Consider the following 25712-nt stretch of genomic DNA (forward strand, 5'->3'; position numbering starts at 1 on the left):
AGAACGACCCAATGCTCAAAACTGCAACCACAGTTTGCCACTACTCTGATCCCAAAATAAAATAACTTTATATCAATCCCAAATACTAATGGTCGAGACAGAATATTCAATGGTTTGTTGCTTTTGATGAATCGGCCAATCAATAAGGGCAGATGACTTATGAGAAGAATGGAAAGGGTGAGCAGAGGGAACCAGGGGCCTGGCTTGATTGAAGGGTAATGCATCATGCAGGGTTGTTTCCTATTGACAGGATGCAATTAGCGCCATTGCTAGCAAAGACTAGTGATAAAACCTTACATTGGCCATTGGCCAAATAGAAAAGGAGCCGTCCCAGCGAATGACCGTCAAACTTAGAGGGTGTGTCTCTTGCAACAGAAACCTGAGGAAGAAATCACCCCTACTATTTTTCAGTCTGGTCAAGTCTTTTGGGACTACACTTTGAGTAAAAAGCATTCTAAGATGATTCTTCATTTCTCCCTAGGGGAGAACCGCCTGGAAAACATCTCTGAACCTATTATTCTATTCTACTGATGTCTATCATATAGCCTTCTCATACTCGTATGTACAGTTCTGGAAAAAATCAAGAGACCACTGCACCTTTTTATTTCCTTTCCAACAATGTTGTGATTTTTTTTTCTTTTGAGGAACAGAAGAGTTCAGGAGGCCACTGCAAGTTGAACCCTTCTGTTCGTCACTCGAAACTTTCCTCATTTAATTATTTGAAAGGAAAGAAAAAGGTTCAGTGGTAAAAAAAAAAATCCAGAGCTGTATAGAATAGCCATATACATACACAAAATTGTTGGTACCCTTCCGTTAAAGGTCCCATGGTATGCTGTTTTTGGATGCTTAGTGGTCCCCTAATACTGTATCTGAAGTCTCTTTCCCGAAATTCAGCCATGGTGCAGAATTACAGCCACTACGAGCAGTCCCACAATGAGCTTTCCTTAGGCCGTGCCATTTCTGTGTCTGTAGCGTTAAATACTATAAGGAGGAGAGTGAAGAGGTCTGTCCTTAAACCATTGATCAGTTAACAACAATTAAAGATAATGATTATTTTATTACTTCAATACTGTTTGAAATGTTCTGAATATAATAAACAGTGTTTGATCTATACCTTGCAATATTAAGCTCATGAGCACATAACTCTTGGTTATGTCCAGGAGAGAATCCTGGACATCCTAGAGAATCTATTAATTATGTTTCTTGTATCATTGATAAACTGTCATTATACTGTTTTATTATGCCTGTATAGCCATAAGCCATATATAGCCTGTATAGCCATAAGGGTATTTGTAAGAAGCGACTAGGAAATGTCTGTGACACTAGGGTAGATCAGAGGTCACAATATTACCAAAGTGTATAATGCCATCAGTGTTTCCCCTACCATTATATTAGGGGCCCCGCCCCCCCCAAATCACAAAATAGGTCATTTAAGGTTACCATTCCTATAAAACAGGTCTATAGCTTGCTCTTTTATTAAACAAACCAAATGGCCTTCTGTTATTTATCTTATTTACACGACGGCATGTCATTTCTGTCTCTACATGATCGCCAACCAACTCCCCCCCCCCCCCCCCCCCCCCCCCCTGTAACAGACACCTGCACCACACATTAAAAATACAATAATAAATACATTGATTTTGTCTTGAACTTATCTTAACTATTCCTTTCATTGACTTGGCACTTTCAAAGCAATTGTGTATTATCTAATATGTATTCAAGAGAGGCGGGGCTAACTACCATGCTTCGGTCGTTTGCAAGCCATGATGTTTCTTGAGGAAAAACTAATATCGCGCTTGCGATATAGAGAAACGCTTTTTTGTCTTCTGCTAGTTTTCTGCACAGGGTGACCAGTGGCTAAGAAATAGTGAATGACAAGTCATGTTCCGCAATAAATGTGCACAAACCAGGGGCGGATCTAGAAAAATATTAATGGGGTGGCAAGAGGGTGGCAGGAGATTTTGAGGGGTGGCACCCCGTGGCAGAAGTATATATGCTGATTTAATCGCAGTTATTATTAATCAATCAGACTGTTACCACCCATCCTCCAGTCTTTTTACCCTGTTGCCTTCTGGCAGACGATACTGAAGCATTCGGTCTCGCACACGTAGATTGAACCACCGTTTCTTTCCAAGGGCTATCAGGCTTCTGAATGAACATTGATTTGTAATTTGATACACTGTCGACTAGTCACTTTACACACTGTCACTTTAGCTAATGGTTGCACAATCAGCAATATTGCACTAAGTGTACCCTACTTGTCTCTACGTTAGTATAGATTATAAGGCTAGTATAGGATATTATGTGTATTATAGGTATAGTTTACTCTATTGCTTATTATTTTGGATATTTAGGAGCAGGTCCGTCGTTTAGGGGTGAAAGATGATGACAATTCTAGGGGGGGGGGGAGAGGCACAAAAACCCCAGTAGCCTATTATGTAGGCTTCCCTTTCTATGACTAAATTATTATGCATAGGCCTAACTAATACTCATACTAAAGCATCAGAGTTAAAACAAAGCCGCAAAATTGAAAGAAAAAAATGTTTATATTTTCCGAACAGTAACTCCCTTCTTTAAGAAAATTGTTTGGTCCATGGTTCGCTCCTCTTTTGAAAATTTGCGCGTAACGTTATTGCTCACAAACTGCAGCAGCAGCCAGCTGGTTATCAATAGAGAACTGACAATGCCAAAACATAAATTGTGACGCCAAAAAAGAGAGGCCAGGAGCACATCAGGAGCCCAGAATATCAGCCATTTTTTTTCCAAGAAAGGTGAGTGTTAAGCTAGCTGCACAGGCACCCTGTGGTTCACGAGAAATAGCATAGCTCGCCTCGTCCAATGTCACGATGTTGGAGTGACTAATGTTGGGAGCTAGCGTTTAGCCAGCTACTAACATTACTGTGTTAACCGAATGACACTAACGTTTATCGTTACGTGTGGTCAGCAGTGTAAAATAATCGCCTGACAAGGCTGACATTACAAAATGATCCACTAAATATTATCCACAGAAAAGATCAGTAAGGTTCTAATTCGCCAAACGTTATAATACGCTGTCAAAAAATTCCAGTGGCACACAATTTTCCATTCTTACATGAGTGTTTACTAAAACTAAACTGCTATCGTAGCCTGTTGACATGAGTTGTTAATGTTAAGCAGGGGCTAATCTTACAGCTTGCCATCTTCATACAATAATAAAGTGAAGCTGTTTCTCTAAAGCTATGGCATTGATAATGTGAGTTTGGGTGTGTTGCACCAGGTGCTTGATTTTTACATAATAATACCCAGGGACTCTTTGTCGAGTGGTTAATTGAAAAAATTAAATAATTGGGTGCATTGCGTCAGACACTGTCAAGAACATAGAGAAACTGAAAAATAAAGAAAAAATTATAATATGTATAGTCTAAGACAAAAAGTGGTGTAAAACTGATCTTTAGCGATGAAAAGTCTGGGGCCCACACCAATATTCTTTCAGGGGGCCCAGAATTCCTAGCAACGGCCCTGTTTAGGAGGTATATATGTTAGCTTGTCATAGGTGTAAATTTGTTCTGAGTACTTATATTTCATGATATGCCAGGTTACTTTGCGTTGTCTTGTCCTAAGAATTTCAGTGCAAAGTCTAACCCTGTGTTGGCCTGTGTACCTGACAATATAAAAGACAAAAGACTTGAACTTAATTTGGGGGCATTCCAATTAAACATTAAGACATTTTAGCTCAAAAACATTAGCCTACATTATTATGGCACATTATTAAAGCCTTAGAAACATTAGGTGGCAGACAAAGTTGAATGAATAATAACTGATTATCCCGCCTTACAACAAAAATACTGTTTTAACTTACATCCAGTATACATACTGTACATTATAACAACTTTAAATGTTTTTGGGGGTCAGTCCCCCCACAAAAAAATACACAGTACACCAGTAAGCAGAGCATGATGTTGGCATTCCTACAAGAGCTGAATGGGGCGATTACCATGTTGTTCAGCAAAATGCCTCACAAACGTATTTAGATCCAAAGCTTTAGTGTGTTTTGATTCAATGCTGAGTACAGCCAAACTTGATTCTCTGTCATAATAGACCGCAAGTAATTTTTTATGATCTGAAGAGTTGAAAAACTTTGTTCACACGATGCACTGCTCACAGGTAAAACTAGTGCTATTTTACACAACCTTAACAACTTGTAAAAAACTTCCTGGTATGGGTCCAAAAAGTTTACTCCATCAGAGTGGTAGGACACTCCATTTCCTTCTCTTTTCTCTCTAGTATTCTCCTCGTCTGATGTAACTCATGTTTAAGATCCTCAATATTTGAAACATAAGCATTAGCCAATAAAAGAACAGCCTCCTCTCTCAAAAAAGTAGTACTTGACGGGTTTAGTGCCTGGACACCTTGGATTATGTTACAATTTGTGTTAGAAAACCGTCTTTCTATTTCTCCAATCATGTTATCCATAACTGGATAGTACACAATGACACAAAAGGTGTGTTTGCTATCTGGAACTACATACTGTCCCAAGGTGGAAGCGATGACACTATCTTGAAGTGCCCTTGTTGTCTGTCTGGACCTCTTTGGGTTTCGCTGAGTGGTATCAATAACACTTCTTTGACATAGATCAAGTGTTTCCCTCCACACTTCATCAAAAGAAGCTTCACAACGATAATGTAGCAATGTCTCTAAGTGCTTCAATTAGTTCGACAGCCTTAGTATAGTACACTGTTTTAGACTGGAGCATGTCTGACAAATAATTAGTCACTTAAAACCTTTCGGAACAGTACAAGGCATGCAAGAAAATTCAAATCAATCTGAACCAATATCCCTCTTGCTTCAACAGCTCTTTGTGGATGGTTCTCAGATGCAATCTCTTCAAGCACCTGAATTATTGCAGGAAACCTATCCATAACATTGCAACATGCTATGTGCCTGCAGGCCCAACATGTATCACTAAAGGCCGATTTATACTTCTGCGTTTTTACGGAGACGGAGACAGGGAACGCCCTCTCCGTCAAGGAACGCCCTCTCCGAGCCCCTCGTAGAGCTCTACGTGCACCTCCTGATTTTCCTGACTGTCCGTCCGTCATTTTACAGATACCCCTTGGCTGTGATTGGTCCGTATTAAGAACCGCTTGCGTCAGGGGCGGGGGCAGGGTTGCCGTGATAAACAGGACAAACAGAATCCTTTGACCGCCATTGCTGTAAGTTTTTACAATTCATATTTCAGCTAAACAGTACATGTAAATCAGCATCTGAATTTAAATGTGACGAGAAATGGGCAGTGTAGTTGCTAAAAATGTCCGTATTTTATTGATGAAACGGCTAATTTGTACATTTGCTCCGACTTCTCGATAACTTAGGTAAATAAACACTCGACGACGACTTACAAAAAACCGTTGCCTTAGCCTATAGGCCTATACGTGCATTTTATGACGTTTAATAGCCATGTCTAAATGCATTCAATTAGGCTATACCAGACAGTAAACGTTATGTGATTAGCCTACCCTGGTGGCTGAGTTTCACACTCATTGCTGTTGGGCTGGGGGTCAGACATAGCGTACTCTTGAACACTGTTCGCCACAAATCCAGATGAAGATAATTTTGCCAGCTTTGCCACCCTTTCATTCTGCTCTTTGCGTTCGGGCCGCTTCCTGCAGCCACTTTTGTGTTTGAAGGGCATGGGGTAGCCTACTTATCACTTACTCAACACGCAACGCAACACAACACAACAGGATGGGAAACAATCGCAACATGTGTGGGTGGTAGTGATGTGTCGTTCGTGAACGATTCGTTCATTTTGAACGAATCCTTACAAGGACTCGGGAGTAACGAGTCCTCTCAATGAGAGATTCGTTCATTTTCCCATGGCCGTGTCTCGGGAGAGGTAACAGTTTCCTCTACTAACCAATGCAGGTCACGTGAAAAAGGATCAAAGACTCGTACCCGGCAGATGAATGAATCATTGATCCGAAGACTCGGTTGGCAGAGGAACTAAACATTGATCCGAAGACACGGTTGGGAGGTGAACGATTCGGGCACCACCGGGTCCGAAGTTCTCCCGGAGGTGGGAGTTGAAGCTCTTTCTGACAGGGAATTCTGCCAGCCGTTCCCAGCAGACCCTCACATTACGTTTGGGCCTGCCAGGCCTGACCGGCGTCTTCCCCCACCATCGTAGCCAACTCACCACCAGGTGGTGATCAGTTGACAGCTCCGCCCCTCTCCTCACCTGAGTGTCCAAGACATTCAGCCTCAGATCCGACGACACGACTACAAAGTCGATCATTGAACTGAGACCTCGGGTGTTCTGGTGCCAAGTGCACATATGGACACCCTTATGCTTGAACATGGTGTTCGTTATGGACAAGCCATGTCTAGCACAGAAGTCCAACAACAAAACACCGCTCGGGTTCAGATCGGGGGGGCCGTTCCTCCCAATCACACCCCTCCAGGTCTCACTGTCATTGCCCACATGAGCATTGAAGTCCCCCAGGAGAATGAGGGCATCTCCAGGAGGAGCGCTTTCCAGCACCCCCCCCAGAGACTCCAAAAAGGGTGGGTACTCTGCACTGCCGTTTGGTGCATAACCACAAACAACAGTGAGGACCCATCCCCCCACCCGAAGGCGGAGGGAGGCTACCCAGTCGTCCACCGGGGTGAACCCCAATGTACAGGCACCGAACCGAGGGGAAACAAGTATTCCCACCCCAGCTCGACGTTTCTCACCGAGGGCAACTCCAGAGTGGAAGAGAGTCCAACCCCTCTCAAGGAGACTGGTTCCGGAGCCGATGCTGTGCATTGAGGCGAGGCCAACTATATCTAGCCGGAACCTCTCTACCTCGCGCACCAGCTGAGGCTCCTTTCCCACCAGCGAGGTGACGTTCCACGTCCCTAGAGCTGGCTTCTGCAGCCGAGGATCAGACCGCCAAGGCCCCCGCCTTTGGCCGCCGCCCGTCTCACACTGCACCCGACCCCCATGACCCCTCCTGCAGATGGTGAGCCCACTGGAACACAGTAACACAGTAAATTCCGTGTTTGTATAACATACATGGCGAATAAACCGAATTCAGATTTTGATTCTGAAAAGAAAGCAGAGGACTACGATGCTGGAGGATCCTCGAGATGTGGCAATGGCAGCTAGTGCTAACACCAGCGCTATGCATTCTCCTGTGGACTCAGGTGAAGAAGATGCTGAACTTTGGTTTGATTCGAGTCCTACACTTGATGATAACGTGACCGTAGTTACCGAGCCAGTCACCCTTAAAAAACCCATGAGTAAGAAAACGAAACGTGATTACGCGGGAAAGCATGCTATGGCTGGAAATTGTATTTTGGATGTAATGGCTGCTATCCGCAAACTCTCTGTCAAGCACGATGCAACCTTCCAAAAGATCTCCACGATTGAAAAGACGACTCAGGCTACCTCCAGAGAACTCGAAAATCTCTCTGTTAAGGTGAAACAACTTGTGGTTGATGTGGGTGAAAACAAGAAGGAACTGCACCGAATGCAAAGCGAGAATCAAGATTTTAAAATGGAAAATGGCACTCTAAAAACATCCTTGAATGAATCCCGCCGCTATAGCTGGAAATGGTTTTTGAAACATCATGGTCTGGAAGAAACTGACGGGGAGAACGTGAGAAAGAGAGTCATAGACATTCTACAACACGTGGCAGCTGACGTCTGACAGTCTACATGCAGGAGTTGACATTGTTCCTCGTCTTGGATATAAACAAGAAAGGAGGAACAGATCTATCATCATCCTCTTCGCAGTACGGCGAGTTCGAGACGCAGTATGGTATGCCGTCAGGGAGTCCAAGTATTTTCAATCTAAACATCTGACCATCACGTAGCCTCTGCCTCCTGAGGACAGAGCAGCGAGGGAAAGGCTCTGGCCATTAGTTAAGAAGGCACGAGAGGAGGGTAAGAGAGCGTCTTTTAAGAGCTCATACGCCCTTATTGACGGGAAGAAATACAGCTTCTCAGATTTCGGATAAGAGAGAAAAAAAGTGCTGTATATTAATCCCCGTGCTATCTTGCTATGAAAACGAGTTCACAGAAGTGAACTTGATTTTTCTTTTCTCTTTACAACCTCTGAACTATTCACGAGGACTCAAGTTACATTCATTATGGTTTAAGTTGCTCAGCTCAAGTCTGTCTTTTTTTTGTTAACTCTTTTTTATATAATATCCACTGACTGTAAGCAAAATTGAAAGGAAACACAGCATTTTATACCACGTATTACTGCCCTTTGACGCGGTACATAAAACGGTACATAACAATTAAAAACAATTCTGAAACTGAACATCCCCACACTGTGTTATGGAAAGTTATAGTTGTTATCCACCTCTCCTTTGTAGGTCAGTTTGTAAGTTTCGAAGTTTTTGCTAAGAGTTAACTGTTCTCTTTCACTGTTGTATTATGTTTTCAAGTCTTCGTCTTTTTTGTCTTTAAATGTAAGAGGAATGCGTGATACTGTGAAGAGGAAAGCTTTATTTTTATTTTGTAAAATAAGTAAGGCAGACATTATAATGCTCCCAGAAACTCACTCGACTGAATTAGATGTCAAATTTTGGAGATCGCAATGGGGAAATACTATACATTATAGTCATGTAAGTAATAACTCAGCAGGGGTTGCTATACTTAAAAAAAAAATCAAAGGTGAAGTGTTGGAAACAGTGAAATCCTGAGGGAAGATGGGTAATGATTGTCATAAGACAAGACAATGGAATTTTTATTGTATGCAATGTTTATTGTTATAATTTGTGTTTGGCCAAAAAAACTTTATTTGTCCAGATATCGAATAATACCAAATTACTTCTTAACAAATATATTGACTCTTATGTTATCTTTGGGGGTGACTTTAACGAGTGTGTTGATTGTAGTGTTGATAGATTCCCCCCCCCAGATTGAGTCAGGGTCCTCTTGCAAATAATTTTATTTTGTCCTTGTGTTCTGCCCTTTCTCTGGTTGATACATGGCATTTTTTTTAACCCTCATCTAATGGACTTCACCTGGCCAAACAAAAACTCAACACATCGAGAATTTATCTTTTTTTAATCAGCTATACATTTTGTTAAGGAAGTCTTACATTCTTTGCACCACTATCTGATCATAAGTTGATAACAATTACACTGGACAGCCAAAAGGACACTCCACTATTACGAGGTTATTGGAAGATGAATAATAATTTTCTGAAAGATGAAAACTTTAACACTAGTGTTAAAGACTTGATAACTGAAATATTCTCGGACTTAAATGAGGGATGTAAACAAAAATGGGAGTTCTTTAAATATAAAACAAGATAAATTGCCATTAAGAGGTGTAAAGTTATTAAAGCCACTAGAAATCAATTGGAGACAAAGTTACTTGAGAGAATAAATGAGCTGTCTAAGGAGAATATTACTGATGAAGAAAAGGTAGAAATTAAAAACATCAGCTTGCAACTTGACGAGTTGTACTTGGATTTAGCTAAAGGGGCCTTTGTAAGATCTAGGGCCAAATGGTTAGAGGAGGGCGAGAAGAACTCTAGTTATTTGTTTCCGCTGGAGAAGAGGAATGGCCAAAGAAAATCCCTGACTTCTCTTAACCCTTGTGTTATCTTCGTGTTATTCTGACCCATCAGTCATTGTGACCCACCGTTGTATTGCGACAACTTTACCGCATACAAAACAAAGTGAAGCATTTTCTTTTAACCGTTGGGCTGTCTCAGACCCCCCCACATTGCAAAGGTTAAAAGAAAATTATTTTTATTTGTTTTTGTATTGGGTAAAATTGGGTAAACACAACGATGGTTCATTATGAACCTTTGGGTCATGTGATCCAAAGGCAGCACAAGGGTTAATATAAATGGTACCAAATCTGATGACCCTGTGTTGATTTCAGAATATGTTGCAGATTTTTTTACAAAGGTCTGTACTCTTCCCAATTTAATCCCAATAACTGCAACATGTTCATTGAGAAAATAAGTAAATATTTTCCCATCGTCAATGACACTTACAAAGCAGTTTGTGATTCTAATATCACTGTTACTGAAATAAGGGAAGCTCTCCATTCCATGAAAAAAGGAAAGGCTCCTGGTATAGATGGACTTTCAGTGAAATTCTATGTCCATTTTTGGGAATATATTCAAGGTCCTTTACTTTGTATGTATAAAGAATGTGTGGAGCAGAAGGAGATGACTACTACTATGAAACAGGGAGTTATTTCACTCATCTCTAAGCTGGGTAAAGATGCACTGTGTATTGACAACTGGGGTCCAATATCATTGTTAACAATTGACTATAAAATATTAGCCTTAGTCTATGCAAATAGACTCAAAACTGGCCTTGGTGACATCATATCAGAAACACAGTCTGGCTTTATAAAAAATCGTCATATAACAAACAATGTAAGACTTGCGCTTGATCTGGTAGACTATGCTGATGCAGTACAGTCACAGGCTCTTCTTCTTTTTTTTAGACTTCTACAAGGCCTTTGGCACTATTGAACATGCATTTCTTTTGAAAACTCTTAAGTTATTTGGTTTTGGTGATTACTTTATTAATATTATTGAAATGCTATATAAGCATATCAATAGTTCTGTGATAATTAACCATAATATGACTAATAGATTTGAGATCAACCGTGGAATAAGGCAGGGATGCCCAGTGTCTCCCTTCTTATTTCTTCTGGTCACAGAATTACTGGCCTTAAATGTAGTTCATGATCTTGAATTTAAAGGCATAAATATTTTTGACAGAGAAATAAAAACTGCACAATTGGCAGATGACACCATTTTGTTTATGCAAGACAAGGATCAGCTGTCTTGTGCGTAAACTTTGGTTGAGCAGTTCGCAAGTGCCTCAGGTCTTAAGCTGAACACTTCCAAGTGTGAGATCCTTCTTTTGCATGAGTGTGATGACAGTGTCATGAAGAATATTCCAGTAAAACATACTGTTAAATACCTTGGTATTCACATAACTAAAAATGTAACTCATAGACAGCATTTAAACTATACAGAGAAAATGACAAAAACATATTTGTAACTCTTGGTTGCAAAGAGACTTATCTATGTTTGGTAGAACTCTTTTATCCAAGGCAGATGGCCTCTCTCACTTTGTATATCCCTCTCTCTCTTTATTTATTAATAATAAATCCTTAAAAGAGATTAATAAAAATGTTCTGGACTTTATCTGGAAAAATAAACGTCACAAACTTAAGAAGGAGGTGCTCTCTGATTGCAAAGCCTGGGGAGGTTTAGATTTCTTAGATTTCACATACACGGTTAATCCATTTAGGGTCCATTTAGGTAAATTTCACCAACAATGTCTTCTTGCATGGAAACTGTGTTTCATTCACAACTTTTCACCTCATAAAACACTCATTTGGAACAATGCAGATATTACAGTTAAAAATAAATCCCTGTTTTTCTCTAGATGGTTTGAAAATAGCATTCATAATATTATTTCTTTGTTTGATGGATCTGGCACTATGTTGACATGAACAATTTCTGTCACGTCATGGCCTGCCAGTCCCATTTAGAGAATTTAACTCACTCACTAAAGCTATCCCTAAGGGGTTAATCCAACTTATCAAAAGTCACCTTTCTTTTGGTATGGGCAATGCAACACGACATAAATTACTTTTGAATGGGATTGATGTGTTAGCCAGAAAGTGTGATAATGAAAATATTCGCCAGCTCTTTCAATTCAGAAAAAGGATAACACCTAGAGGGAAGTTCTAGTGGGAATCTTTGGTTCAGGACATTGACTGGCAAAAAGCTTGGCTGTTATCGAGTAAATACTGTATTACAAATAAGGTAAAGGAGGTTCACTTCAAAATCTTACATAAAATATACCCAGTGAATGTCAATATAGCAAAGTATACGGACATAAGCTCTGCTTGTTCCTTTTGTGACAACACAGATGAAACATTGTTGCATCTTTTTTTGTGTGTGAGAAGACGAAAATGTTTATTATCGAGTTAAATTATTATCTTTTTGGATTATCGTACTCCCTTACTGCAAAGGATTTTCTATTTTACTGTAAGAACCCTGTAAATTTTACATTTACATTTAGTCATTTAGCAGACGCTCTTATCCAGAGCGACTTACAGCAAGTACAGGGACATTCCCCCCGAGGCAAGTAGGGTGAAGTGCCTTGCCCAAGGACACAACGTCAGTTTGCATGACCGGGAATCGAACTGGCAACCTTCGGATTACTAGCCCGACTCCCTCACCGCTCAGCCAACTGACTCCTGTAAATAACTCTTTGGAATTTGTTGTGAACTTTTTTACACTGCGGCGGGCTATAGAATCTTTGACAACAATATTACCCACACATCCTTGCTATTTTTCGATGGCAATATTACTTAATAAAAACGAGATTTGTTTCATTCAGCAAAAGGCAAATGAGGCTAAATGAATTATTTGCTGTTGTTAAGACTGACTAATGTTAAAATGTTTATTGGGCAGGCGATAGCTCATAATTATGAATAACTGACACCATAATTGAGAAATGTTTGCGAATTGATGGGACTGGATCATATGTATTTCTTGCGGTGTTTGAGAGGAGCGAGGGGCCCGGTCAGTTCTTCAATGTGAAAGCAGATGGTTTGGCCGGTAAGGTTGTCTCACTTCTACAGTGAGGACGGGCGGGCCCCCTTTCGCCACGGGCCCTAGTGCAGCTGCACTCCCTGCACTCCCTATAGTTATGCCACCGCTCGGCGGTGTGGGGAGGGTGGGTAGAGTCATCTCGTGCTGCATTCACTTGCAGTGGGATATTCAAAATTCGCTCTCGCAAATGTCCGATAAGCCACAACTTTTCTTTGTTTCAAAGCTGCCAGCTGGGGTGGCAGCTGGGGTGGCAATGCTATTTTTAGGCCACCACATGCCACCCCGGTAGATCCAACCCTGGCACAAACATATTTCAACGTAAGTCGCAGACACAGTCAGTCAAAGACAACGGTGTGTCAGCTGTAACAGTTGCTCCCAGCAACGTCGTGGTAAGTTTGAGTGCACGGGCAGCAGCTCTATGACCGGGGTCTAACTGACAGTGACTGACTGACTTTTTCTGACAGTTCACAGACATGCATGCATTTCCTTTCACCATGGTGTACACACACCAGTGGCGGATAAAAAAAAGAAAAAAAAAAAGAAACAATGGCATGTTGTTGGTAGCAACAACCTACCTTATTTCTTTGATTAAACACCGCCGTCGAATAAATGCCGCACCAAAAATGAACATTGTGTAATAAACGCCGCCCTCGATTAAACGCTGCACCAAAAAACAAACAGAAAACGGGTATTTAATTGGTTAAATTAAAACACAGTATTTATTACACAAGTAAATCACAAGGGTAGTATAATTGCCTCGAAGCACTGGCAGACACAAGTGGCTTTCTTGTGGCTTTTTTGTTTTCTCAAAATCCACCGTGAAAACTAAACCCACAGTAGGCTATAATGAGAAAATAAAGACCACATTAGCTTAATATGAACATAAAATGACATGCGCAGCATGTAAATAACGTTCACCAAAGTATAATACAGACACAAAACAACATACCTCGTTGGCTGCATGCTGTACACAAGGAAATAAAGGTTTCCTTAGATCGCTATCCGCCATAACAACCTTAAACTTTTATCGGTGCATTAAATTGTCCGTGCTTCGTTTGCTGTTAGCTTGTTGACTCTCTCACTAACGAACATCCCAAAAGGCCTTGGCGGAGACTTCAAAATAAAGGCACTTTACTCTTACCAAATGTAGTCACTAAATAATACTGAATGCAATTATATAAATTATGACATTGGTTGAAAACGAATGATGCATTATTATAATATAATTGCGACAATTACATTTTATGCGTGAAATAAGTATTTGACCCATCTGCAAAACATGACTTAGTACTTGCTGGTAAAACCCTTGTTGGCAATCACAGAGGTCAGACGTTTCTTGTAGTTGGCCACCAAGTTTGCACACATCTCAGGAGGGATTTTGTCCCCTCCTCTTTGCAGATGTTCTCCAAGTCATTAAGGTTTCAAGGCTGACGTTTGGCAACTCGAACCTTCAGCTCCCTCCACAGATTTTCTATGGGATTAAGGTCTGGAGACTGGCTAGGCCACTCCAGGACCTTAATGTGCTTCTTCTTGAGCCACTCCTTTCTTGCCTTGACCGTGTGTTTTGGGTCATTGTCATGCTGGAATACCCATACATAACCCATTTTCAATGCCCTGGCTGAGGAAAGGAGGTTCTCACCCAAGATTTGACGGTACATGGCCCCATCCATCGTCCCTTTGATGCGGTGAAATTTGCTTTAGATGATTATGGGTTTAATTGCACTTTGTACTGATGCATCGATGCACTTGCCTTACAGAGCAGGGCTTGAAAGTGTGTGCCTGCTGTGAGCTGATAGTGGATGGTCCACCATTCTATCAAACGTTACACAACCAATAAAAATTCATCTTTACGTTCTTAACTTTAATGCAGATTTCAAATTGGTTAATATTAGCTGTCAATCACTCCTTGCCACTGCGCTCCGTCATGTGACAGGGAGCTAACTACTTATGTTGCCTGCTTTGTTTTGTCCCCTGCCTGTATCCTTTGTTCATACCTGCCAGTGTCAGTCTGTGCCTTGATTGTGGTTGTTGTAAATAATCTCCCTATGTTATTAATGCCCTGCTTTGTTTAACCTGCTTGTTATTTGTTGTTGCTTTTGTGCTTTTTTCTGTATGTCTGTATTGCTGTGGTTGTGTGCCACTGTGCTTTTTAACCAGATTTTTTTTCCTTAGCCCCCTTCCCCTCAAAAAAAGGTTGTTGCTTTTTGTCAGGCCATCACTGTAAATACAAATTTGTTCTTAATGATCTTTTAATGATCTTTGCCTGGGTAAATAAAGGTTAAACAAAAAATAAATAAATAAAACTAGCATGCAGAATTTGAAGATCTGAAAAGATATGACATTTTTGGGTGGGTGCTCCAAATTATATGCTGGTGCTCCTAACTTTTTAAAGTTGGGAGTAAATTGTGAGCCCTGTGTAGAGTGTTTTACAAATATCTACTTACTATTTGTATGTCTCTGAACGGACATACTCAAAAACATGCGAGACTCCCAGCTGGAATTGATCTGCAATAGGTGTCACCCAGGGGTTGTTCTCCGCCTTGAACACCTGCTTAGGGCCAGTCAGGTCCAGGTTACCTAGTAGAGACAGGGGGGGGGAAGGCCAGGGGGGGAATAAAGTTCAGGTGGGAAATTAATGAAGATATAAAGATGGGGTGTGAACGAGGAAATAAGGGAGGAAAGAAGCAGGTGACGAGAGACAGCTTGCAAAACCAAGAGTAAGAGAAATCTGGGGATTTCAATGAAATGGTCATAAGGGTATAGTGATGAAGGGATGAGAAGAACAGAAGAGTGAGGGAAAGAGAGAAGGCCTCTTGAATTAGCATTCTGCCAAGGCAGGGTTGGCACGGGTCAGCGTGCTAATGTGGTTTATGCTAGCACCTTAGGGGCTAATTAGCTAGCTCCTGATTAGCCAGTGTTGAGACATGCTGTCAGGGTGAGAGGCTAAATTAAGCATATAGTGATAACAGTACTGCCGATAGCTAACACCTCACAGCTAGTGAAGCCAGACCCCAGCACTAAGGACAAGCTAAAGCCCGAGTTTCACAGATTGCCCTGACTTGCAGTCTTTCCAATCAACGCACATGAGGCCCTAACATTAAACCATAGACCTTGCCCCAAACTCCCAACCAACCTTATACTAGACCTCTTATTCTTATGCTCCTTAACAACTTCTCTGTCTATGCCAGCGGTCGGCCACAGGCGGCCAGCGGGACAAAACTGGCCGGCCTAAAAAGCTGGTCGGCCAGATGATTTAGATTTTTGTTTGTGCCATTTTACCTACAAAATTTAGGTGCAAATTTTTTTTGTGAAAAAAGCGTTGTATTGAGCGGTTTTATTCTAATAAAGTTGTGACCGAATTGGAACAGACAGGGCATTTGAAGGTGCCATGCTTTGTCTCTTGTGCCGTAGTACTGTTAGGTCCATACGTATTTGGACCATTTTGGCTCTGTATACCACCACAATGGATTTGAAATGAAACAATCAAGATGTGCTTTAAGTGCAGACTTTCAGCTTTAATTTCCGGGTATTTACATCCAAATCAGGTGAACGGTGTAGGAATTACAATACATTTTATATGTGGCCCCCCCCTTTTTAAGGGACCAAAAGTAATTGGACAATTGGCTGCTCAGCTGTTCCATGGCTAGGTGTATGTTATTCCCTCATAAAGGGAGTTCGTTATTTTATTGACAAGGAGCAGATAAAAGGTCTACAGTTCATTTCAAGTAAGGTATTTGTGTTTGGAATCTGTTGATGTCAACTCTCAATATGAAGTCCAAAGAGCAGTCACCATCAGTGAAGCAAGCCATCGTTAGGCTGAAAAATCAAAACAAACCTATCAGAGAGATAGCAAAATCATTAGGTGTGGCCAAACCACTTTCTTAAAAAGAAAGAACGCACTGATGAGCTCAGCAACACCAAAAGACCCGGAAGACCACGGAAAACAACTGTGGTGGATGACAGAAGAATTATTTCCCTGGTGAAGAAAAACCCCTTCACAACAGTTGGCCAGATCAAGAACACTCTCCAGGAGGTAGGCGTATCTGTGTCAAAGTCAACAATTAAGAGAAGACTTCACCAGAGTAAATACAGAGGGTTCACCACAAGATGTAAACCATTGGTGAGTCTCAAAAACAGGAAGACCAGATTAGAGTTTGCCAAAAAACATCTAAAAGAGCCTGTACAGTTCTTGAACAACATCCTATGGACAGATGAGACCAAGATCAACTTGTACCAGAATGATGGGAAGAGAAGAGTATGGAGAAGGGAAGGAACTGCTCATGATCCAAAGCATACCACCTCATCAGTGAAGCATGGTGGAGGTAGTGTTATGGCGTGGGCATGTATGGCTGCCAATGGAACTGGTTCCCTTGTATTTATCGATGATGTGACTGCTGACAAAAGCAGTAGGATGAATTCTGAAGTGTTTCGGGCAATATTATCTGCTCAGATTCAGCCAAATGCTTCAGAACTCATAGGACGGCGCTTCACAGTGCAGATGGACAATGACCCGAAGCATACTGCGAAAGCAACCAAAGAGTTTTTTAAGGCAAAGAAGTGGACTGTTCTGCAATGGCCAAGTCAATCACCTGACCTAAATCCAATTGAGCATGCATTTCACTTGCTAAAGACAAAACTGAAGGGAAAATGCCCCAAGAACAAGCAGGAACTGGAGACAGTTGCAGTAGAGGCCTGGCAGAGCATCACCAGGGACGAAACCCAGCGTCTGGTGATGTCTATGGGTTCCAGACTTCAGGCTGTCATTGACTGCAAAGGATTTGCAACCAAGTATTAAAAGTGACAATTAGATTTATGATTATGTTAGTTTGTCCAATTATTTTTGGTCCCTTAAAAAGGGGGGGGGCACATATAAAATGTGTTGTAATTCCTACACCGTTCACCTGATTTGGATGTAAATACCCTGAAATTAAAGCTGAAAGTCTGCACTTAAAGCACATCTTGATTATTTCATTTCAAATCCATTGTGGTGGTATACAGAGCCAAAATGCTGATAATTGTGTCAATGTCCAAATACTTATGGACCTAACTGTATGACAGCAATAATGTTTAATGTAACTGGCCTTTCTAACATTACAAGTGGCCCCAGCATTGCCCCTTATGGTCTAGGTGCATTGCAAATGAAGACAAGAGCCTTTTCTTGAGGTTGTCAAATGTCCCATGCAAAGTCACTCAAAACACGGGTTCGATTCCAGGCTCTGGCAAGAGTATTTACCTCTAAACTGGTCAATATATACACATCTGACAAAAGACCAGCTCGACCTTTGCCTGTAAACAGTGATTCTGACTGTCAGAGACCTTTAAATAGCCTGACTTACTGAAATTGGCAAAACTAGCCTGCCTAACGTAGGTCGCTTTCTCAGGGCATATGACGAATGAAACAGGCTCGCCTTGAAAAATCAGATATACTGGCTAGCTTTAGCAGGCCCTTGTATACAAAAAGCAGTCCTCCCTGACGTTTTTTGAGTAGAATTGAGTGAAATACAAAATTGTTTACACACTGCCAGTGGGCGAGCCGAGCCTGACTCTGAGGCTAACGTCAAAACAACGTACCCCCGGGACGCAGTATCACTCCAATTGCAAGTCCACAAAACACAAAAATAATCGGAGCATCTGGCTAAAAGCACAATTCCCACATCTCCTAAAGGCTTCCCTCCTCGACCTTTTTCGTGTAGACGTAACTGTAAAATGGTGAACTTATGAACATGACGCGACCAAAGCATGGCTGCCGCCTAAGCGCCTATGCGGTCTCCCTGCCGCATAGGCTTATTACAAAGACTTTCACGCCCCAAATCAAAATTATGAGCCGACAGGTCTGTGGGGAATAGCTTTTTCTCCTAAAGGCTGCCCTCCTCGACCTTTTTGATGAACAATTCGTCGAGATGCAAAATTATTCACTCATTAAAAACACAGAGGAAAAAAGCTACAGCTGGCTACTTTTCGAGTTCGGTTTTCTGTCACTTCAGACTCACGATCTAAAAGGTCTAAAAGTGCTAAAACCTTCACCATAATTCATGAGTAGTGTACTTTCACAAACCCAATCATTAATTCTAGCTTAAAATGTGTAAAAATAGGACTTACCGAAAGTGGCTGCCTCCAACACGGCTATCACCCGATTCCAGTTGAAGACAACAATGGCCACCGAAAAAGAATTTATATTCGTAACGGCAAGCTGCGATTGGAAGCGAAATGAAACAGGGGCTAAAAAACAAGGGTGGGGGCTTGGTCAGCACACATTTTCAAGAAAGCATGTGTGTCAAGGGAAGGCTGAGCCTGAGTGTGTGAGAATTTGGAGCACGCGCGGGGAGCAATTAGCCAAGCATGCATGTTTCAAATATTCACAAAAAATCGACTTTTCATCTTACAATCAACTTTTTCTCAGATTTGTGTACTAAACATTCACAAGTCTTCATATGAACTTGTGATTGAATCAGAGTATCAGTTTTGGACCGGCGAATGTGTAAAGCGTTATTTTAGCGTTAGCGATAAATTAGATTTCCTTTATTTTAATCATTTTTGAAGATATTAAGTTGCCTTTGCACATGGGAACATGTTGTAGTGTCTTCCAGCGATATACCAACTTTGGTGTTGATATCTCAAAGATTTGAGATATCATGAGGGTTGCTCTGACGATGATGTGTGCCAATTCTGGGGAAGATTGGACAAAAATTTAAGGAGGAGTAGCGAAAAAACGTGTTTCCTGAAGTTTTATTGTACAGAAAAATCCAATATGGCGGCTGTTATAGGTTCTTGAGGCTTTTTTGTTCCTCATGAGAAATAAGGCATATCTAATGAATTTCAGAATTTTGAAACAAATGGGATGCAAATGGCATCACTTTGTAAATTGACAATTGGGGCGTGGCCGTAGCGCCACCTATGGATAATGGTGCGTCATTTGTGGTGTGGTAGTTACTCCTGGCCTATACTATAAATGTTTCTGGATTTTGAGAACTTTTTACCATTGCATACAAAATCGGAAATGCAATACCATCAAGATCCACATGGGCCTTTGCTAAAGACCAAGCAATGAGTGGGGGCTTGGTCAGCCCACAATTGCCTGAAATGTTGTGTATGCGTCTCGCCAAGCTTGCACGTGTGTCAAGGGAAAGGCTGAGTGTGTAAGAATGTGGAGCGCGCGCGCTGAGGAGCAGGGGAGACATTTCATTGGAAATTTCCTTAACAATTAGCCAAGCATGCATTTTTCAAATATTCACCAAAAATCAACTTTTCATCTTGCAGTAAATTTTTTCTGAGATTTGTGTACTAAACATTCTCAAGAGTCTTCATGAACTTGTGATTGAATCAGAGTATCAGGTTTGCACTGGCGAATGTGTAAAGCATTATTTTAGCGTTAGAAATACATTAGATTTCCTTTATTTCAATCATTTTTGAAGATAATAATTTGCCTTCTCACATGGGAACATGATGTAGTGTCTTTCACGTGACACACCAAGTTTGGTGTTGATATTTCAAAGATTTGCTGAGATTTGATCCAACTTCCTGTTTGGTTGCTTTGTTGACGATTTTGATTGGCTGTACCGGACAAACGGTTTTGAAATTCAAAAATCTGTTGAAGAGTTCAGTGAGGGTTGCTCTGACGATGATACCTGCCAATTCTGGGGAAGATTGGACAAAAATTGTAGGAGAAGTAGCGAAAAAACGTGTTTCATAAATCTTTATTGTACAAAAAAATCCAATATGGCGGCCGTTATAGGTTATTGAGGCTTTTTTGTTCCTCATGAGAAATAAGGCATATCTATTGAATTTCAGAATTTTGGGACAAAAGGGATGCGAATGGCATCACTTTGTAAATGGACAATTGGGGCTTGGCCGTAGCGCCACCTATGGATAAGGGTGTGTCATTTGTGGTGTGGTAGTTACTCCTGGCCTATACTATCAATGTTTCAGGACTTTGAGAACTTTTTCTAAAATGCATTACCATCAAGATCCACAAGGGCCTTCACTTCAAGCCAAGGAATGAGTGGGGGCTTGGTCAGCCCACAATTGCCTGAAATGTTGTGTATGCGTCTCGCCAAGCCCGCGCGTGTGTCAAGGGAAAGGCTGAGTGTGTGAGAATGTGGAGCACGCGCGCGTTGAAGAGCAGGGGAGACATTTCATTGAAAATTTCGTTAGCAATTAGCCAAGCATGCATGTTTCAAATATTCACATAAAATCGACTTTTCATGTTACAGTCAACTTTTCCTCAGATTTGTGTACTAAACATTCTCAAGAGTCTTCATATGAACTTGTGATTGAATCAAAGTATCAGTTTTTGACCGGTGGATGTGTAAAGCATTATTTTAGCGTTAGCGATAAATTCGATTTGCTTCATATCAACCATTTTTGGAAATATGAAATAGGCTTGGCACATGGTAACATATTGTAGTGTCTTCCTTGTCACATACCAAGGTACATGTTGATATGTCAAAGATTTGCTGAGATTTGACCCAACTTCCTGTTTGGTTGCTTTTTTGCTGATTTTGATTGGCTGTGCCGGACAAACGGTTTAGAAAATCAAAACGCCATGGGATAACTTTTGGGAGGCTTGGTCTGATGATGATCTCTGGTCATTTTGAAGAAGATATGACAAAAATTGTAGGAGGAGTAGGCTTTCAAAGGTTTTTGATAAAACCGAAAATGGCGGAAAATCTATACAACCGGAAATTGACGTCAAAGGGTGCGTTGAACTCGTCTTGATCCAGGGAATCCAATGGTAACTCATGTTTGAAAATCGGTCATACGGTTCAAACGTTGCGTGTGTAAACACAATTCCAACTTTGACCAATTGGTGGCGCTAGAGTGGTCTAATGGGATACATGAAACTTGGTGTAGGTATAGAAGGAACTGTCCTTAATGAGTGTGCCGAATTTAACAAAAAGTTATCCAAGGGTTCTAGGGGCTGCCATTGACTCCCATGGAACTAGAATAATAATAATAAATATAACTGCAAGCAGCAATGGCGGATTCCTCCAAACATTGCAAACCACTGAAAAATTTATATTCTTCACAAATTGTCACTGTAAAAATCCATGCTGCAGACTTACCAATGGGATACCAAATCTGAAATGCAATACCATCAAGATCCACAAGGGCTTTTATTTCAAGCCAAGGAGTGAAGGGAGGGGGCTTGGTGAGCCTACCCATTCCAGAAAGCCTTGTATCTTTGTGTACCAGGGCGTGGCCTGTAGCTTCACTTATGGGTGATATTGGGCCATTTGTGGTGTGGTAGTTACTCTTGGCCTATACTATCAATGTTTCAGGATTTTGAGAACTTTTTACCATTGCATACAAAATCGGAAATGCAATACCATCAAGATCCACATGGTCCTTTGCTAAAGACCAAGCAATGAGTGGGGCTTGGTCAGCCCACAATTGCCTGAAATGTTGTGTATGCGTCTCGCCAAGCTTGTGCGTGTGTCAAGGGAAAGGCTGAGTGTGTGAGAATGTGGAGCGCGCGTGCTGAGGAGCAGGGGAGACATTTCATTGGAAATTTCCTTAACAATTAGCCAAGCATGCATTTTTCAAATATTCACCTAAATTCAACTTTTCATCTTACAGTCAACTTTTTCTGAGATTTGTGTACTAAACATTCTCAAAAGTCTTCATGAACTTGTGATTGAATCAGAGTTTTTTGACTGGCGGATGTGTAAAGCATTATTTTAGCGTTAGAAATAAATTTGATTTCCTTCATTTCAATCATTTTTGAAGATATTAATTTGCCTTCCTACATGGGAACATGACGTAGTGTCTTTCACGTGACACACCAAGTTTGGTGTTGATATTTCAAAGATTTGCTGAGATTTGATCCAACTTCCTGTTTGGTTGCTTTGTTGACGATTTTGATTGGCTGTACCGGACAAACGGTTTTGAAATTCAAAAATCTGTTAAAGAATTCAGTGAGGGTTGCTCTGACGATGATACCTGCCAATTCTGGGGAAGATTGGACAAGAATTGTAGGAGAAGTAGCAAAAAAACGTGTTTCCTAAATCTTTATTGTACAAAAACATCCAATATGGCGGCCGTTATAGGTTATTGAGGCTTTTTTGTTCCTCATGAGAAATAAGGCATATCTAATGAATTTCAGAATTTTGGGACAAATGGGATGCGAATGGCATCACTTTGTAAATGGAAAATTGGGGCTTGGCCGTAGCGCCACCTATGGATAATGGTGCGTCATTTGTGGTGTGGTAGTTACTCCTGGCCTATACTATCAATGTTTCAGGATTTTGAGAACTTTTTCTAAAATGCATTACCATCAAGATCCACAAGGGCCTTCACTTCAAGCCAAGGAATGAGTGGGGGCTTGGTCAGCCCACAATTGCCTGAAATGTTGTGTATGCGTCTCGCCAAGCCCGCGCGTGTGTCAAGGGAAAGGCTGAGTGTGTGAGAATGTGGAGCACGCGCGCGCTGAAGAGCAGGGGAGACATTTCATTGAAAATTTCGTTAGCAATTAGCCAAGCATGCATGTTTCAAATATTCACATAAAATCGACTTTTCATGTTACAGTCAACTTTTCCTCAGATTTGTGTACTAAACATTCTCAAGAGTCTTCATATGAACTTGTGATTGAATCAAAGTATCAGTTTTTGACCGGCGGATGTGTAAAGCATTATTTTAGCGTTAGCGATAAATTCGATTTGCTTTATATCAATCATCTTTTGAGATATGAAGTTGCCTTTGCACATGGTAACATGTTGTAGTGTCGTCCACCGATATACCAAGTTTAGTGTTGATATCTCAAAGATTTGCTGAGATTTGACCCAAGTTCCTGTTTGGTTACTTTTTTGCTGATTTTGATTGGTTGTGCCGGACAAACGGTTTAGAAAATCAAAACGCCATGGGATAACTTTTGTGAGGCTTGGTCTGAAGATCATCTATGGTCATTTTGAAGAAGATATGACAATAATTGTAGGAGGAGTAGGCTTTCAAAGGTTTTTGATACAACCGGAAATAGCGGAAAATCTATACAACCGGAAATTGACGTCATAGGGTGCGTTGAACTCGTCTTCATCCAGGGAATCCAATGGTACCTCATTTTTGTAAATCAGTCATACGGTTCAAAAGTTGCGTGTGTAAACACAAGTCCAACTTTGACCCATTGGTGGCGCTAGAGTGGTCTGATGGGATACATGAAACTTGGTGTAGGTATAGAAGGAACTGTCCTTAATGAGTGTGCCAAATTTAACAAAAAGTTATCCAAGGGTTCTAGGGGCTGCCATTGACTCCCATGGAACTAGAATAATAATAATAATAATAATAATAAAACTAACAATAACAATAGGTTTCCTCCTTACGGAGGAATCCTAAATATAGCTGCAAGCAGCAATGGCGGATTCCTCCAAACATTGCAAACCATTGAAAAATGTATATTCTTTACAAATTGTCACTGTATATAAAAATACATGCTGCAGACTTACCAATGGGATACTAAATCTGAAATGCAATACCATCAAGATCCACAAAGGCCTTTATTTCAACCCAAGGAGTGAAGGGAGGGGGCTTAGTGAGCCTACCCATTCCAGAAAGCCTTGTATCTTTGTGCATCAAGGCGTGGCCAGTAGCGTCACCTATGGGTGATGTTGGGCCATTTGTGGTGTGGTAGTTACTATTAACCTATACTATCAATGTTTCAGGATTTTGAGAACTTTTTACCATTGCATACAAAATCGGAAATGCAATACCATCAAGATCCACAAGGGCCTTCACTTCAAGCCAAGGAATGAGTGGGGGCTTGGTCAGCCCACAATTGCCTGAAATGTTGTGTATGCGTCTCGCCAAGCCCGCGTGTGTGTCAAGGGAAAGGCTGAGTGTGTGAGAATGTGGAGCACGCGCGCGCTGAAGAGCAGGGGAGCAATTTCATTGGAAATTTCGTCATCAATTAGCCAAGCATGCATGTTTCAAATATTCACCACAAATCGACTTTTCATGTTACAGTCAACTTTTCCTCAGATTTGTGTACTAAACATTCTCAAGAATCTTCATATGAACTTGTGATTGAATCAAAGTATCAGTTTTTGACCGGCGGATGTGTAAAGCATTATTTTAGCGTTAGCGATAAATTCGATTTGCTTTATATCAATCATTTTTTGAGATATGAAGTTGCCTTTGCACATGGTAACATGTTGTAGTGTCATCTACTGATATACCAAGTTTAGTGTTGATATCTCAAAGATTTGCTGAGATTTGACCCAAGTTCCTGTTTAGTTACTTTTTTGCTGATTTTGATTGGCTGTGCCGGACAAACGGTTTAGAAAATCAAAACGCCATGGGATAACTTTTGTGAGGCTTGGTCTGAAGATCATCTCTGGTCATTTTGAAGAAAATATGACAAAAATTGTAGGAGGAGTAGGCTTTCAAAGGTTTTTGATACAACCGGAAATAGCGGAAAATCTATATAACCGGAAATTGACGTCATAGGGTGCGTTGAACTCGGCTTGATCCAGGGAATCCAATGGTACCTCATTTTTGAAAATCAGTCATACGGTTCAAAAGTTGCGTGTGTAAACACAAGTCCAACTTTGACCCATTGGTGGCGCTAGAGTGGTCTAATGGGATACATGAAACTTGGTGTAAGTATAGAAGGAACTGTCCTTAATGAGTGTGCCAAATTTAACAAAAAGTTATCCAAGGGTTCTAGGGGCTGCCATTGACTCCCATGGAACTAGAATAATAATAATAAAACTAACAATAACAATAGGTTTCCTCCTTACGGAGGAATCCTAATAATAATAAAACTAACAATAACAATAGGTTTCCTCCTTACGGAGGAATCCTAATAAAACTAACAATAACAATAGGTTTCCTCCTTACGGAGGAATCCTAATAATATATAAGTGAGAGAACAAAGGTTGGGCCCTTGCCGAAGGCAAAGCACACCCAATTACATAAAGCTTGTAAAACTGTATAAAATGAATGCAAATATATCTTACAAACTCTGGCGTGCTTGCATTATATATTCATGTCCCTACCAAAGCTGAAAACAAACCTACACCTTACATCCCGGCAGTGCATTAATGAAAACATGTAGGAGGAACGCATGTTTTTCTTTGAACGCTTTACTCTTGCTAGCTATCTTAAAAGGTACAGTGTGTAGCATCTAGCCAACTTCACTCT

The 25712-nt window shown here is 40.9% G+C and overlaps 1 protein-coding gene across 2 annotated transcripts in view; it reads right to left on the reverse strand.

The window, feature by feature from the left end:
* The window catches only part of rsu1 (Ras suppressor protein 1), a 107668-nt gene that overhangs the window by 31126 nt on the left and 50830 nt on the right, over nucleotides 1-25712 (reverse strand). For both annotated transcript variants that reach the window (XM_067251989.1, XM_067251990.1), the window contains exon 8: nucleotides 15026-15158. In XM_067251989.1, the coding sequence (XP_067108090.1) occupies nucleotides 15026-15158 (133 nt within the window). The remainder of the gene's footprint in view (nucleotides 1-15025; nucleotides 15159-25712) is intronic.

Source organism: Osmerus mordax, chromosome 15 (assembly GCF_038355195.1).
Source record: "Osmerus mordax isolate fOsmMor3 chromosome 15, fOsmMor3.pri, whole genome shotgun sequence".
Classification (NCBI taxonomy): domain Eukaryota; kingdom Metazoa; phylum Chordata; class Actinopteri; order Osmeriformes; family Osmeridae; genus Osmerus; species Osmerus mordax.